We start from the raw sequence: 13,729 nt of genomic DNA on the forward strand, positions 1-13,729 counted from the left end.
AAATTTTTGATCTAGAGCTCGATATTCTAAAGCAAATTTATTTTCTAAAAAGTTGTTACATATAATGAAACGCTTATATACCAAAAATAAGGGTGACCAACATTTTTGATGGAGTCAGAAATTTTACTCTCTTATCATAATATATAGAAATTTGTCCTACAGTATTGCAGTCACGTTAATTTTAATCAACTTTGTGAAGAATGGTTTTTCGTTCTTCAAAAAAAAACTCTTTGGCTTTAAATTTGGCATTTCAATTTTCTCATCAAAACTGTCTTCGAAAGACTTTCAGGCCACCGCCTACCCTTTTTATTTGTTTGTCATTATTTTCAGGGCAAATATAAAAATATCTTTTGGCCCCATTTTGAAGGGCATATTTTGCTCTACATACGGAGAAACTTTTAAAATGAAGTTTTTATTTGCATTGAAGTAAATTCAGTTTATAAGTTTTTGCATTTAAAAGTAAGCATATTTGGTTCCTTGGTATTTTATCACTGAACTAGAAATAACCACCTCTAATTTGGTTAGAATCCATAAAAAACGGATTAACTGTTCAAAAGTTTTGATTTTTTTAAATTAAATAAATCCAATGAAGCCATTTTTTCTAGCTACCCTATTTCGGGACTGTACCTTCATGTATAAAAACGAAGCTCAATCAAAATGCAATTAGATTCGAAAATTTTGTATAACATAACAGTCATAAACTATTTCAAATCGAAGCAATCGACATAAACAATGCATATCATTAACCTATTCCCGTTTGCCTAGAACCTAACTCGCCCCATCGCACGGTACCATCCGCGGCAGCAACTCTGCTGCGATTTACGTGCGCACTTTACCAAGCCTCCGAATGATTTACGCCTCAGTGCTTCGTGCAAATAAAATATATGTAAAGGCGAAGAAAAAAAATTACTTTGCCAAAAAAAACCCAGTTCGCCATTCGTGCATTCGCATGTGCTATCATCGTTTGCGGGGGATGTCCGTCAGCATGGCGCGCGCGGCCCTGTGGCTTAAAACCGGCGCAGAAACGGAGCCGGCCCGAATAATACAACACGGACCCGAAAATAAGGGAGCAGCTCGGTAATGTTGCTAGTGGCGCAGATGCGCGAAGAACTGTTTGCTGTTTGCCGCTGCAGCCGAGAGCCACTAGCCAGTGTTTGAAGATCTGCCGCCGCCGCCGCCGTCGCTGGAAATTTGCTGGCTGCCGAACGTTAATGCCGTCGGATGTGAAGCGAAACTCTAGAAGGAAGCAACATCCTCCAGCCTGACCCGGGTTTGTTGTACCACATCCACATTTAGTTTGCTGGTGGGTTCTCGTGGAGATAGAGAACGAGTCTGTGTGTGTGTTTCCTGGCGCTGGCTGCTGCTGAGAGCGCTGATTTTACTCCACCGCGCGTCGAATGAAAATAAACCGCAGTCAGATAAAATCCGAAAGATAATTAGTATTTAGTTCGGGAAGTGTGCTTGAACCGGCCAAATGTACTACGCGATATAGCTCGGTAACGATTATGCCTCTGCAGAGTGTTTGTGGTGTGTTGTGGCAGAACGCCGCGTGAAAGTTTTTCCGCCCCAAAAGTTCGTCCGTCGATTCGAGGTCAAGTGAAACAAACTGCACACCACCGAGGTGGTCCTTTCGCTCGCGCAAATGGTGGTCTACAAGTGGTAATCTGAGCACAGCCGGAGCCGGGGAAACTCCTCCGGCTTGGTTTACACGCACGGTTGTCCCCCCTGGCCTCCGAAGAAGGTTCAGAAATTAATGTCTTCCTTTTCACCGAAAATGACTTCCAAAGTGAATAATTATTCATTGACACAGAGCGATTGGTGGTGGGCTGCAATCATAATTAAAGCCTGCAACGGCAAAAGTATGGTTTTTCCTTGCACTCAGCAGCTTCAATCAATGCTGTACCCAAAAGTGCACCATCACTGCTGCCATCAAAAGTAGTTCGTGTGATAACCGCCTCAGGGTTCGAGTTTCGAGGGAAAAGGTTCCACACGCTAGTCTGGAAATTCAGCACCCTTCGTAATTGATTACTTATGCAAGTGACGCTTTTAAACTCAGTAAGAAACTAAACAACAACAACAACAACAAAAACTCCAAGTGGATCACGACTTAATTAAAATTCAATGAAATCAATAAAAAGGAAAAGTGCGGTGCCAATTTCAGATGTTCAAGTGAATTCATTGTGGCTGGTCACGTGAAAGTAACTAGCAGAAAACAGTGCTGCTGGGCGGTTGCTTGCCGGTGGCTCAATCGAGCCTTGGAACTGGGATGCCGCGAAGCGACGTGTGCTAGTGAGCGGGGAAGTCAACATAATCGCTTTTTATAGGCTGTGATATTGGCTCTGCTCCGGGAACTGCAAGTATAGGTGGTGTGTGTGTCTCTATACGCGGTAAAGGTAGCACGCAACCTGGGTCGCCACCGTCGTCTGTGACATACAACAAGCAGCAGCAGCAGCAGTAACGAATTCGTAACCATCGTCATAGCCATCGGAACTCGGCAGCACTACAGTGTAGCAACATGCGTTTTGTGCTGATTGCAATTTATTTGATATTAATTATGCCCATCACCGGATCATGGTGGTAAGTACGCTAAAATGTCGGATGCGAGACGGGGGTTGAAATGAGGGCCCAGTGGGGCTTGGCTGCGGGGTTTCGTTCGGGTTAAGGAGAAAGAAACAGTATTTTGAAAAATTTATCTTAATCGTAAAATTTACTGGAATTCTATCATTTTCTAAAATATACCCTCTTTCTTTCTTTATGACCTACTTATCAACTCAGATCGACGAATTGAAGACTGTCTCTATGTTTGTGTGTGAAGGACACAATGTGTTTATGTGTGCGTGTTTGAGTGTGTATGTATGAGTATGAGTGTATGAGTATGTATAAAAGAAAGCTGAAGCCAAATATTGCTTGTTCAATTTGCAGGCAATAGGCAGTTTCCTCCCGATCTGGCCTATAACTTTTCTCAACTTATTATAAACTTATGATAGAATTGAACAAACCTTGCTATATTCTGATATATTTCTGTAGTAATTTCACTTCAACATCTAACATAACAAAGTTTAACAAATTTTACAGATTCAACGCAAAGAAACAAGGACAAAATCAATTGAAAATTGTCACTTAGTCGTTGGTAACATAAAACCAGAATTAACATTATTATAGACAAACATTTTACTAGAAATAAATATCAAAATCGAAAAGAATCAATTAATCAGCTAAATAATCATAAAATACAAGTTAGTAGTCTTCAATGTTTCGTAAGACTTTGCGCGGTTAAATCAACCAAACATAAATTGTATATAAACATGTGTTCTAAATTAATTATCACCAGTTTTTGATGCAGTGAAGTCATAGCAGTCAGATTAGATGATTTATTATTTGGTTCGAGCTCTATTTTAATCCATAGCATGATTGAGCTATTGACTTTTAATTGAACCCTCTCAAACCTTTTTAACTGAATACGACAGGGGAAGTGAGAATTTGAAGTGTGTTATAATCTAACAAACACTCGAGAAACTTTGTTGAACTATGATTAAGCGATTCTTTTATAATTCACAATAAATTAAATTGTATTACCAAGCACCAGAAATCGCACATTAGGTTAGATAACATCTGTCATCTACAACTTTTTGTGATAGCCCAATTTTTTTTGTTCGGTAGTTTAATACTAGTTTGAGATGTTTATTGTCATATTAAGACAGTTAAACTCGATCATTACATTATGACATCATTTCCTTTAATTACACTAGTCGACAAAAACGAAAAAATGCCCTAAAACTCAAAATAAATACCCTAAAAAGATTTTGGCCTTTTGTCCATTCCTGTGAATTTTGGTGCGCCTAGTTTATGCAAGAATGCTAGAAAGTGCACTGCAGATTGATCACTCGCCAGGTTCGTCGCTTCTACGTAGGCTTATGGACTATTGGCACCAAAATTCGCAGGAATGGTCAAAAAGCTATAATCTCCCTTTTTTTTCTAGTTCTAGTGGTCCACCAAAGTTTCGGAAATCGATAATAATTTTTCCCGTGAGAAACAAGGTATTTAGCTCATTATTCCGGCGATAATTGGCGGATTCTCTGACAGCAAATTAAAAACCCATGCTTAAGTCCTTTAACATCATATGGCCTGATTCTACTAAGACAACTGATGACCGTTTGTTGGTCTAAGTGGACTTAATAACCTGATGACTGATTTCAAATTTCGAATAGTGACCGTTAAAAGAAATCATACTTCACGGTTTAATTTAGGGTTGTGTTCATCAATGTCGAATTCGTTCTTCTTCGACAGTACTACACAGTTCTCGGACTATACTTTGCAGCTTGAAAAAAAAAACACTCTCAGGGTAGTTGCATTGGTATGCGTTATAATATATAGGTAGCTTTCAATTTGTTTTGTTTTGGTCTTTATCGCAATCGTCATTTTGTTTCGTTTCAATTTCATATTTCTATCTCGCAAATCTGCTGGAAATAATGTGGAACGATAACCAAAACAAATCAATTTTGACACATTCGTGTGTATTTCAAACTACACCCCATCTCTTTCGAATGTTGTCCGGGGTAGAAAAAGTGTAGTCCAGAAAGTAAAAAAAAACAGTTACAGTGTAAAAAGTATAGTTGGAGTGTAGCTAAATCGCTAAAACGAATATGACGTATGAGTATTTTATATTTGAAATTCGTAAAAACTCGTTTTTCGTAGTTAAAATATACAATTTGCAATAAAAAAAAATATTTGAAACTTTCATAAATTTATTCTTATATGTAATCACTATTATATGTATTCACTATTAAAAAATAGTGATATTTTCAGTGTATATATTTTTCAAGTTACTAGAAAACGACATCTTTTTTTACCAGCTAAAACTGATACGTGCTTTTGTAAAATATTGTTTGAGTCAAAACGTCTTTCTCTAGTCGAAAGCAAATACGAAGGACAAATCAAAAGGACTTACTGTAGGACTTTCTTAGAGTCTGGTATTTATTCTGGTTTTAATTACTTTTTCAAATCATTAGATACTTATTTCAGATCAATTTTTTAAACGATTTTTTTTTGTTAGGTTCGAAAGTTTCTCCGCTGCTTCAAATGTTTTTGTTTTGACGTAGAATTACGTCTTACGGCAACATATACAGGAGACCAATTTCATTACAGGGATCCAATTTCAAAAACCAAAAACATCGAGAGCGTCACAAAAATTGTCCATTTTCAACCATTTTAAGCTCAGTCAGTTTCCAGCCGATTTTCGTTATTTTTGCAGTAATCGATTGGAAAATCAACCAAGCACCCGTCCAAATGCAGAAAGTTGTAATCTGATTGTTCGAACGATTGTACTATTGAAAATTGTCAAGCCTTGTCGAAACGCAAATGTCGACCTCTGATTGGTCGCACAATGCTTCTTTCCCTAACAAGGTCGACAGAATATACCTAGTTGACTAAGAATGCGCGCTTTGTGTTTTATGTATAATTCCATGATTGTGCCGATACCACACGGACGTTGGTTGCTGATCGTGAAGAAGAAAGAAAAGCCGGGTTTCAATTTCTGGCTGATCGCGCTAAACGCGTTGATACTTAAGCACCTGACTATCTGGCGGCTGTTATAGTGTTTCCGGTAGCTGCAGAATTATTGGAAATGGCAGGCAATTCTACTAGAGAAAACGGGAGATCTAGAATCATCGGCGAATGGTTATCCGGAATGATGATAATTGAACAAACTTGCCGGTGTTGTTACTGTTGTGAAATATAATAGCACCTTTTGGTGCTCTTCAACTATGTGATTGAAGTAGTTGAAATTTTTCATCATGTGTAACAGACGGAAAACCGCGAATTTAGCATTTGCAAGCGAGGAAAAATTCAACATTGCCTCAAGAACGTGTTGGTGGCCCTGAGAAGGACCGGTTATAATTTATACTTGTTCTCGTGCTGGATGGCAGCAGATAACAGAAATGCAGCACTTACGCTCTTGCGTCTTAAATTAAAACGGTTATATTTTGATACCTCAGCAGAATTTTGACCTTTATACTCATGTCTACCATCGGCAATGTCAAACACGCAATGATCTGCTTTCATGCGACACTGGGACGGGAACATTTTTTTCAACCAAGCTGCGCAACACGACACAAAACATGTTATTTTGTTGCTTCAATGAGAGTGCTATCGGTCCGGCTCGACAGAATGTCCACAAGAAATCGTTTTTGTACAAACGTGCTACGAAACTGAAGAAAAACTTTAGAAACTGAAAAAAGAGGTGGAGCTTATCAAAGGATCGCTCTGAGCCAGAATGAAGAGATGTATTTTTTTTTCGAACGTTGTAGTATGGTATGACTGGAAATGATTAAGTCACACATATTTTCCAAGTTATATCATTCCACAACATTCGAAACAATTATTATGTCAGAGCGGATATTGCACGCTATCTGACTATGAAGCATTTATGCAATAACTGAATGAAAATTGCAATTGCAGCAATCGGCCTTTTTCAAAGCTACTAAATGTATTTCGAAGAGCATATTGAATGGTTATCAATAAACTGCAACTGAGGTTTAATGCTGCTGCAAATGTACAGCAGTCAGCACGTTCTGCTCACGATGATGAGTCTATTTTAGAAAATTCACAACTCTTCATTAATAAGGGTGTAACGTCTTGTAGAAGACGGTTAAAATTTAACATCACAGCAGCTCATGTCTACCATCGGCAATATCAAACACGCAATAATCTGCTTCCATGCGACACGGGAACGGGAACATTTTCTTCAATCAAGCTGCGCAACACGACACAAAACGTGTTATTGTGTTGCTTCAATGAGAGTACTATCGGTCCGGCTCGACAGAATGTCCACAAGAAATCATTTTTGTACATACGTGCTACGAAACTGAGGAAAAACTTTAGAAACTGAAAAAGGAGGTGGAGCTTATCAAATGATCGCTCTGAGCCAGAATGAAGTCACACATATTTTTCAAGTTATATCATTCCACCACGTGCGCAAAATAATTCATTCCTATTTTCATCTCTATATAAGAGCCTGTTTTAGTCGAAGCCGCTCATAATAGTTCTGAACAGTGACGACAGCAGTCCTCCCTTAGCAGCAGCGGGAGCGAGCAGTGAGTACCATCGATAGCGGATAGCGGCCACAACTGTGGCATGGCTGTGGATAAGCGTCGCAGTTTCAGCGGATCTCACCATCGATAGCAGCAGGGCCAGCAGATGCAGGTACAGCGGATACCAATGGCGGCCACAACTGTGGCATGGCTACGAATAGCGTTGCAGTTGCTCAGCAGTTGGGCCAGCGTATAGCGGCCACAACTGTAGCATGGCTATGCGTAGCGTAGCTGTTGCAGCGGGTATATCAGCATCGATAGTAGCAGGGTCAGCTGATGCAACGACACTTCCTTCACTGAAATGCTGTTTCAGTGTGGTAGCGGGAAGCAGCAAGCGCTCTACTGATGGCTGTACATTAACCTAATAGCGCTTTTCGCGTCTATTATGGCAGAGGCCTAATGGGAAAGTTGTATCATTTTGTTCAGAAGAATATTACTGTCGGTAATATTACAGAGATGCGATTGCGTAAATCCGATTTTGAATTGAACAATTGTTCTTTTGAGAACAAATAAAACACTTATTTGAAGAGTTAATAGCTTTTGGTACCAATAGCAGTACAGTGACAGCCTCAGCGGTAGATGCACATGCAGTCGATACTTCCCTGAGGCCGATGTGGAAGTAAATGGAAGCAGCACAGCGAAACAGTTCGGGTTATGCTTAGACGCGCGTCATTTTTCGTTGTTGATATTCCCCACATGAAACGACGCGCTTTCGTATGACACAGGCTGCCGTAATTCTACGTTAACCTTGCGGTCGTTTCTTATGAACAACCTCTTCCACTTTTTTTTTTCAATTTGAAACTAATTTTATTACTTTGTTTATTATTTTCGGTTTTGGTTTCAGCCACGGCTTACAAAAACAGGGCTAGCTACTCCGAAACTATTGTTTTTAGTGACGTCTTTCGTCGTCGACGAATCGTTGAAATAAACAATTCAGCTACTGCGAAGAAAATTTTATATTATACACATTATATTATACACATTATACATTATTTCATGGTATTTATAACAAATACCATGTGCTTGAATAATGATTATATTCAATGTAATATGTATTGTTATGCGATGTCAAATACGCAGATGATTGGAGTGTTACAAACCGTAACGTTCATTGCACTATCTGAGTAATAAATAAATGTTCATTTCATTATAGTATCAATAACCAATTTATGTGCATCTGTTTCATTATAAGCTTCTATAAACCTCATGCGAACATCTTAATTTAATGATAGCCGAACCAAGTTTCCAGAGCCACATTGGCTACATCCGGTCAGAATTCCCTCCAGGAAGTGACCAATTTCAGGATTCAATCAAAATTCATTATGCGATACCTCCAAGTATGATGAGTTGAAATATTATCTCAACTCATTATACTACAACATAAAGTTGTTGACAGGACAATAAATTGTCATCAACATTCATGTATGGTCAGATCTTACTATCGATACTCTGGATTCTGGTGAAATTCTGGATTTAATAATTTTATTTTTATTTTTACTAGTAATATGTTGATAATGTTAATGATTGATTATGTTAAAGTTTCTTTCTGAGTAATTTTCTGAGAAGGTATCCTCCTATTTATTCTATAGCATCTTTCTCTAACTCAGTCAAACTGAAGATATAATCTAACTCTAAATCATCTACTGTGGAATTCTTTTCTTCAATACGCTATGAGGTCTCTGCATCCACAACATGAATTAGCATGGTAGCCGTTAGTTGAGCGCATCTTTCCGGTCATTCCCTTCTCATACATTGTTTGGAGCAATCAGAACGGCATGAATGAGGCAATTAAACAAAAAAGATTTTACATGCTTTTTTAAATGAACAGTTAAACAAAATATTACCTAGAATACACAATCTCAACCGATACGTGAACTCCATACGCTCGATACGCGGTTGGGTTATCATATAATCCGTCTCTAAAAGTGCTCTAGGTCATCATCCTGCAGCCTTCTTGCCAGAATATAGTATTTACCGTATGATGCTTCCAATGTTCCGGCAAGTTGAACAATTGATGCATTTATTGATCAATATTCCTATCCTGTCATTCTCATAACTATTACACCAGCGGACACTGCACTACCATTTTTATTTTCAAAAATCCTGAGGCAAAATCGAAATCTATCATGTGTTGTCAGTTGCATACACATGAGCCTACTACACTGTTTACTGGAACGATAGTGATGACGTCATCGCTGTTTCTGTTTATACTCTAAAGAACTAGCTTGGTTTTTGTGAGCCGTGGTCTCAGATATGTTTTAAAAGTAATTTCCATTTTTTGGACTAAAATTATAATTTTTTTTTCTTAGAATAGGATCGAACTAGAGCGTCCTTCCCGGGACGTCCCGGGATGGATTTTCCCGGTATTTCCGAGTCTCGGGAATACTTCATTCAAATCTTCATTCATTCAGAAATAAGGGTTTCCATCTTCTCGAAAAAAAGTCCCGCTGCAAAATTTAAGCCCGTTCGGGTTTCGAAAAAGGGAGCCTCAAAGCGATCAGAGTGCTACATTTTATTTAATACCAAATGTCTTAGAAATATATGAAACGTCGAGATATCGTGTTACCTCAAAAAAATTAATTCCTGAAGAAACTCGACTTTTTAAAGCCTTAGAATTCCATTTTTTTTTTTGACGTACAACTACGTCTCTCAGAAAGTTCGGCTACATAGGAGTGTAAAATAAAAATCTAAATACGGAAAAAGGGAAAATTATGTTCAATTATGAATGCTAATGAGTCGATTAATTTTGAATGGATTTCCTCCTATGCATCCGCTTAAGCTTTGTTAAAACGCAAAATTCGACCTCTGATTGGTCGCTCAATGCTTACTTTCCTAGCACGGTCGACATAATTATAGGCCTAGTAAATCGGTAATGTACCATTTGGGCTACATAAGAGCCTGCCTCGGCCTAAACTAGTCATATTAGTTCTGGACAGCGATTACGACAGTCCTTACTTAGCAGCAGCAGCAGCAGTTGCAGCGGATAGCAGCAGGAGCAGTGGCAGCGGGTATCAGTGGTAGATACATCAGCCGGGGCTTCCTTCAATGAAAAGCTTTCGTATTTTGGCAACACATAAACGTTTTGGGATGCTGGCATCCAAAAAATGTGGACCGTTAAATTTTCAGTGTGAAAACAGCTTTTCACTGTGCTGTTCATGTGCCTGAATCTCCACTGCCGGGGTTGCACAGAGATGCGACAAATATTAAATTTAATGGGATAGTTTTCATTTATGACTTTTCTCGTCTAGGTGGTTTTGGGCTCATTCTGAATTCATTATTGTTATATACTACTTACATTTCATATGCCCAATCACTAAATAAACGACAGAATGGAGTTCTGTCGATGTTCACGAATGGGGACGGGGGAGCGAGGCTTCATAAAAGAAAATATCCCTGTTTTCGTGGAACCTGGACGGCCCTAACGGTAGACAAAATTTAGAATTGAATCAAAATAGAATCGACAATAAAGCGGAAAAGCTTGCGGTGATTACGATGAAATGAAATAAAAAATCGTAATAATTGCGCAACTAATAACTAATTACTACGCAACTAAGTTCTTGTCATTAGTCAATAGATGGCGGCAGCAGTGCGTGCTGGTCGAACTTCACATAAGTTTCGATTAGACTTACTTTACTTTACTTTGTTGGCTAACGGACCGTTAACCGGTCTAGGGCCGAACGAATAAGAGGTGTCCAGCTTCTTCTGTTTTGGGCAGCCGCTCTCCAGTCTCCTCGTACACCAGCAGATCGTGCATCTTCTTCCACCGCGCACATTCACCGCGTGCGAGGCCTGCCACGGAGTCGACGGCCTCTTCCTGGTTCTCTACTGAACATAGTTTTGGCGGCTCTCTCGTCAGGCATCCTGGCTACATGTCCAGCCCACTGAAGCCTGCCTCGCTGTATTACCTTCAATATATCAGCATGTTTGTATACCTAGTACAGATTAGAATCTATGGCAAAAGCAAGAACAGTTTGCTTCGATATTAGAACTTCTAATATCTTCGCCAAGCTATTTCCAGGTGATTGCATGCTTTGGGAATGATTTAAAAACCTAGGAAGGAATCTCAAAAAGAAAATAGTTTGGCTGTCATTTATTATAACTGATTGAAACCGATCCGAGCAATGCGCGAAAAACGGTCACAATACGAGCAGAGGCACGAAAAAGTGATCCTAATGCATGACAACGCTCAGCCTCGTACTGCTAAAGTCGTTAAATGAGAAAGCCTACCTCAACCACCATCTGGATATTGCGCTATCCGATTCTAACTTATTATATTATATTCTGCTCATGATAATGAAAAATAGCTTAAGTAGTGGACGGCTTCAAAAGACGAACACTTTAATTGTAACAGTGACCAGAACAAGAAAGTTATAGCTAGCGATGGACAATACTTTCAATGATTTCTAGGTACCCACTTTTTAAAATTTTAATGAAAAACAGCAAGAACTTAAGCACCTAAAAATATTTACAGAAAATCGCGTTGTAAGTTAAGCTTATTTGGTCGTAACAAGGTGAAACATCTCAATAAAAGTTTGATAAAATGTTCTCAGTAAGTTCAATTTTAGGGAAGAGCATTGTTTTTTTTTAATTTCTGTCATTTTCAAAGACGGAACAATTGAAACATCTAAGTTAATAATCTAAGTAATGTCTGTAACAACAACGCGCTATTCTGTAACAATAAAATGCAGGAATTTACCCAACATCAAGGCATTTTTTCAATGTGATTTCGCGTCAAAAGGGCATCACAAATGAACTTTCCAGTACAACTAATAGGGTGCTACAAAAATCGTACGCATCAGTAGTCTATCGCCTAATGACAATATTCGCACTGCAGAAGTACTCTTGTGTGATTTTTTTGCCAAGTTTCTGCAACTGACGGTGCTTCCAACCCAAAATTAGCCAATTGGCTGGTTAAAATCGTTTTGTCTATCTCTCTGACGTCTGCGGTAATAGAAAAAAAAATGGCGGTGATGACTATCATATCATACAAATCTTGTACATTTTAGCTATCTAACGACACATGGATTTTTGCGTCCGGTACAGTTGTATAAAACTTATGGGCATTCAAATTTTTCCCCGTTAAAACGTCTCATGCTTATTTCAGTCTCATGCTATTTTCAGTAACTTTAAGTAACATGTGAAAACGCTGTTTTAGCGTCTTTACAAGTGACAGATTATCTGTTACTGAGTCTTGCGCCTTTGAAAATTCGAAGTGATGGCTCGAAGCCGGCCATTTGTGTCATTCTTTGAACAACTACTTTCAACTACTTTTACAGTTTAGTGCAAAAACTTAAAAAAAATCTTCAAACAATTTTTCAAACGATTCGCTTATTAATTCGTTTCACTTACTTTTTCTCACTGCTAGCTGATAAAATCCGTCACAATGAAGAACTCAAAGTTAAAATGTGTTTTGTGTCAATAATTGAGGTTATCAAATCGGTTTGCTTTCGCGAACCAATCAACGGCATGCGACTTCACACATTCCGTTAAAATTACGACATAAATCAATTGAAGTCAACGTGTTTGTGTTTATAATAATGTAATACCCGAAAGTAGTTCTTATCCGCGAGCAGCGATATGCTATCATCAACTATGGAGGAGGAGCGTTTTTCCATTTGAGCCGTGCCGTGCGGATCGATTCGCTCTTTAATGAGAGATCCTTGTACGCGATACGATATCATTTTTCGCATTCATTAAGCGAAAACAGAAATACATCGAATGGGAAATAAATCAGTTTCTTCGGCTTTCGGTTCGGTGGTGGAATGATTTGGCGGGAAAACGCATCGGTTCGGAATCCCCATTTTCATTGCCGCCTCCACCCGCACCCACGTTGCACTGTACCTTAACCCCGGTGCAAACGCAGCGAATCGGTAGCCAGCTGGCAACAGTCAAGAAGCGCCGGGGGCAATGTGGATGATTTAAAGTCCATGGCCCCGCGGTTCAACGTGTAAATCCAGATCGTTCACAGCGTGCTGCATCGGCAATGGCAAGTACGGATAAACTTTGCGTAACCTTCGCTAGGCCAATAAACAATTTCTCTTCGATTCACCGCTGATGACTCTAGTTGCAGAATCTTAACAATTCGCTGGTGAAAAAAAAAACTCCCGAGCTTTGGGAGGCTTGTTATGTAAACTTTCTGACATGGTCGATAATTGACTTTCGATCCTGTCCTGTTGACCGTTTGTGTAGGCTCTTCAAAGGCTCCGAAGCATGTCATGTTTCTCAAGAGTATCGGTTCCGTTCTGCCTTTGCGCTGCTGGCTGACAACGTATCGATCAGTAACAGTAACTGAAGAGCTAATGTATCAGATTACTGCCGAGACCCGGAGGAATGCGTGTCCCTTCGTGCCAGTACAGATCTTGGCTAGCGTCTCCGCTGATGACGGACGGTGTGGACGGGAGCGGTTGCAAAATACCTGCGGATGGCATTCTTTCGACACCGTCATTCGGGCAGCAAGTTGGAGTGAGCGCCTGAAAGCATACGTCCGTGAGTGAGAGCGAGTGTGTGCTCCACACCGTCTCCAATGATCCGAATTGCATATGGTGGATTAATATTTGCATATGGTCAACTACTCGAAATTACTCGCTTCGGTGATTTCATTTGAAAAGTTATACCTGCCCTTACGGGTATTTACGTGTGTT

General features: G+C 39.4%; 1 protein-coding gene across 1 annotated transcript in view; it reads left to right on the forward strand.

Annotated features, from left to right (window-relative positions):
- The first annotated feature begins 1,191 nt into the window (after positions 1-1,191).
- The window catches only part of LOC129732224 (protein Wnt-6), a 60,734-nt gene continuing 48,196 nt past the window's right edge, over positions 1,192-13,729 (forward strand). Inside the window, exon 1 of the mRNA XM_055692874.1 lies at positions 1,192-2,577. Within this exon, the coding sequence (XP_055548849.1) occupies positions 2,516-2,577 (62 nt within the window). The 5' untranslated portion in view covers positions 1,192-2,515. The remainder of the gene's footprint in view (positions 2,578-13,729) is intronic.

This window comes from Wyeomyia smithii, chromosome 3, assembly GCF_029784165.1.
Source record: "Wyeomyia smithii strain HCP4-BCI-WySm-NY-G18 chromosome 3, ASM2978416v1, whole genome shotgun sequence".
In the NCBI taxonomy this organism is placed as follows: Eukaryota; Metazoa; Arthropoda; class Insecta; order Diptera; family Culicidae; genus Wyeomyia; species Wyeomyia smithii.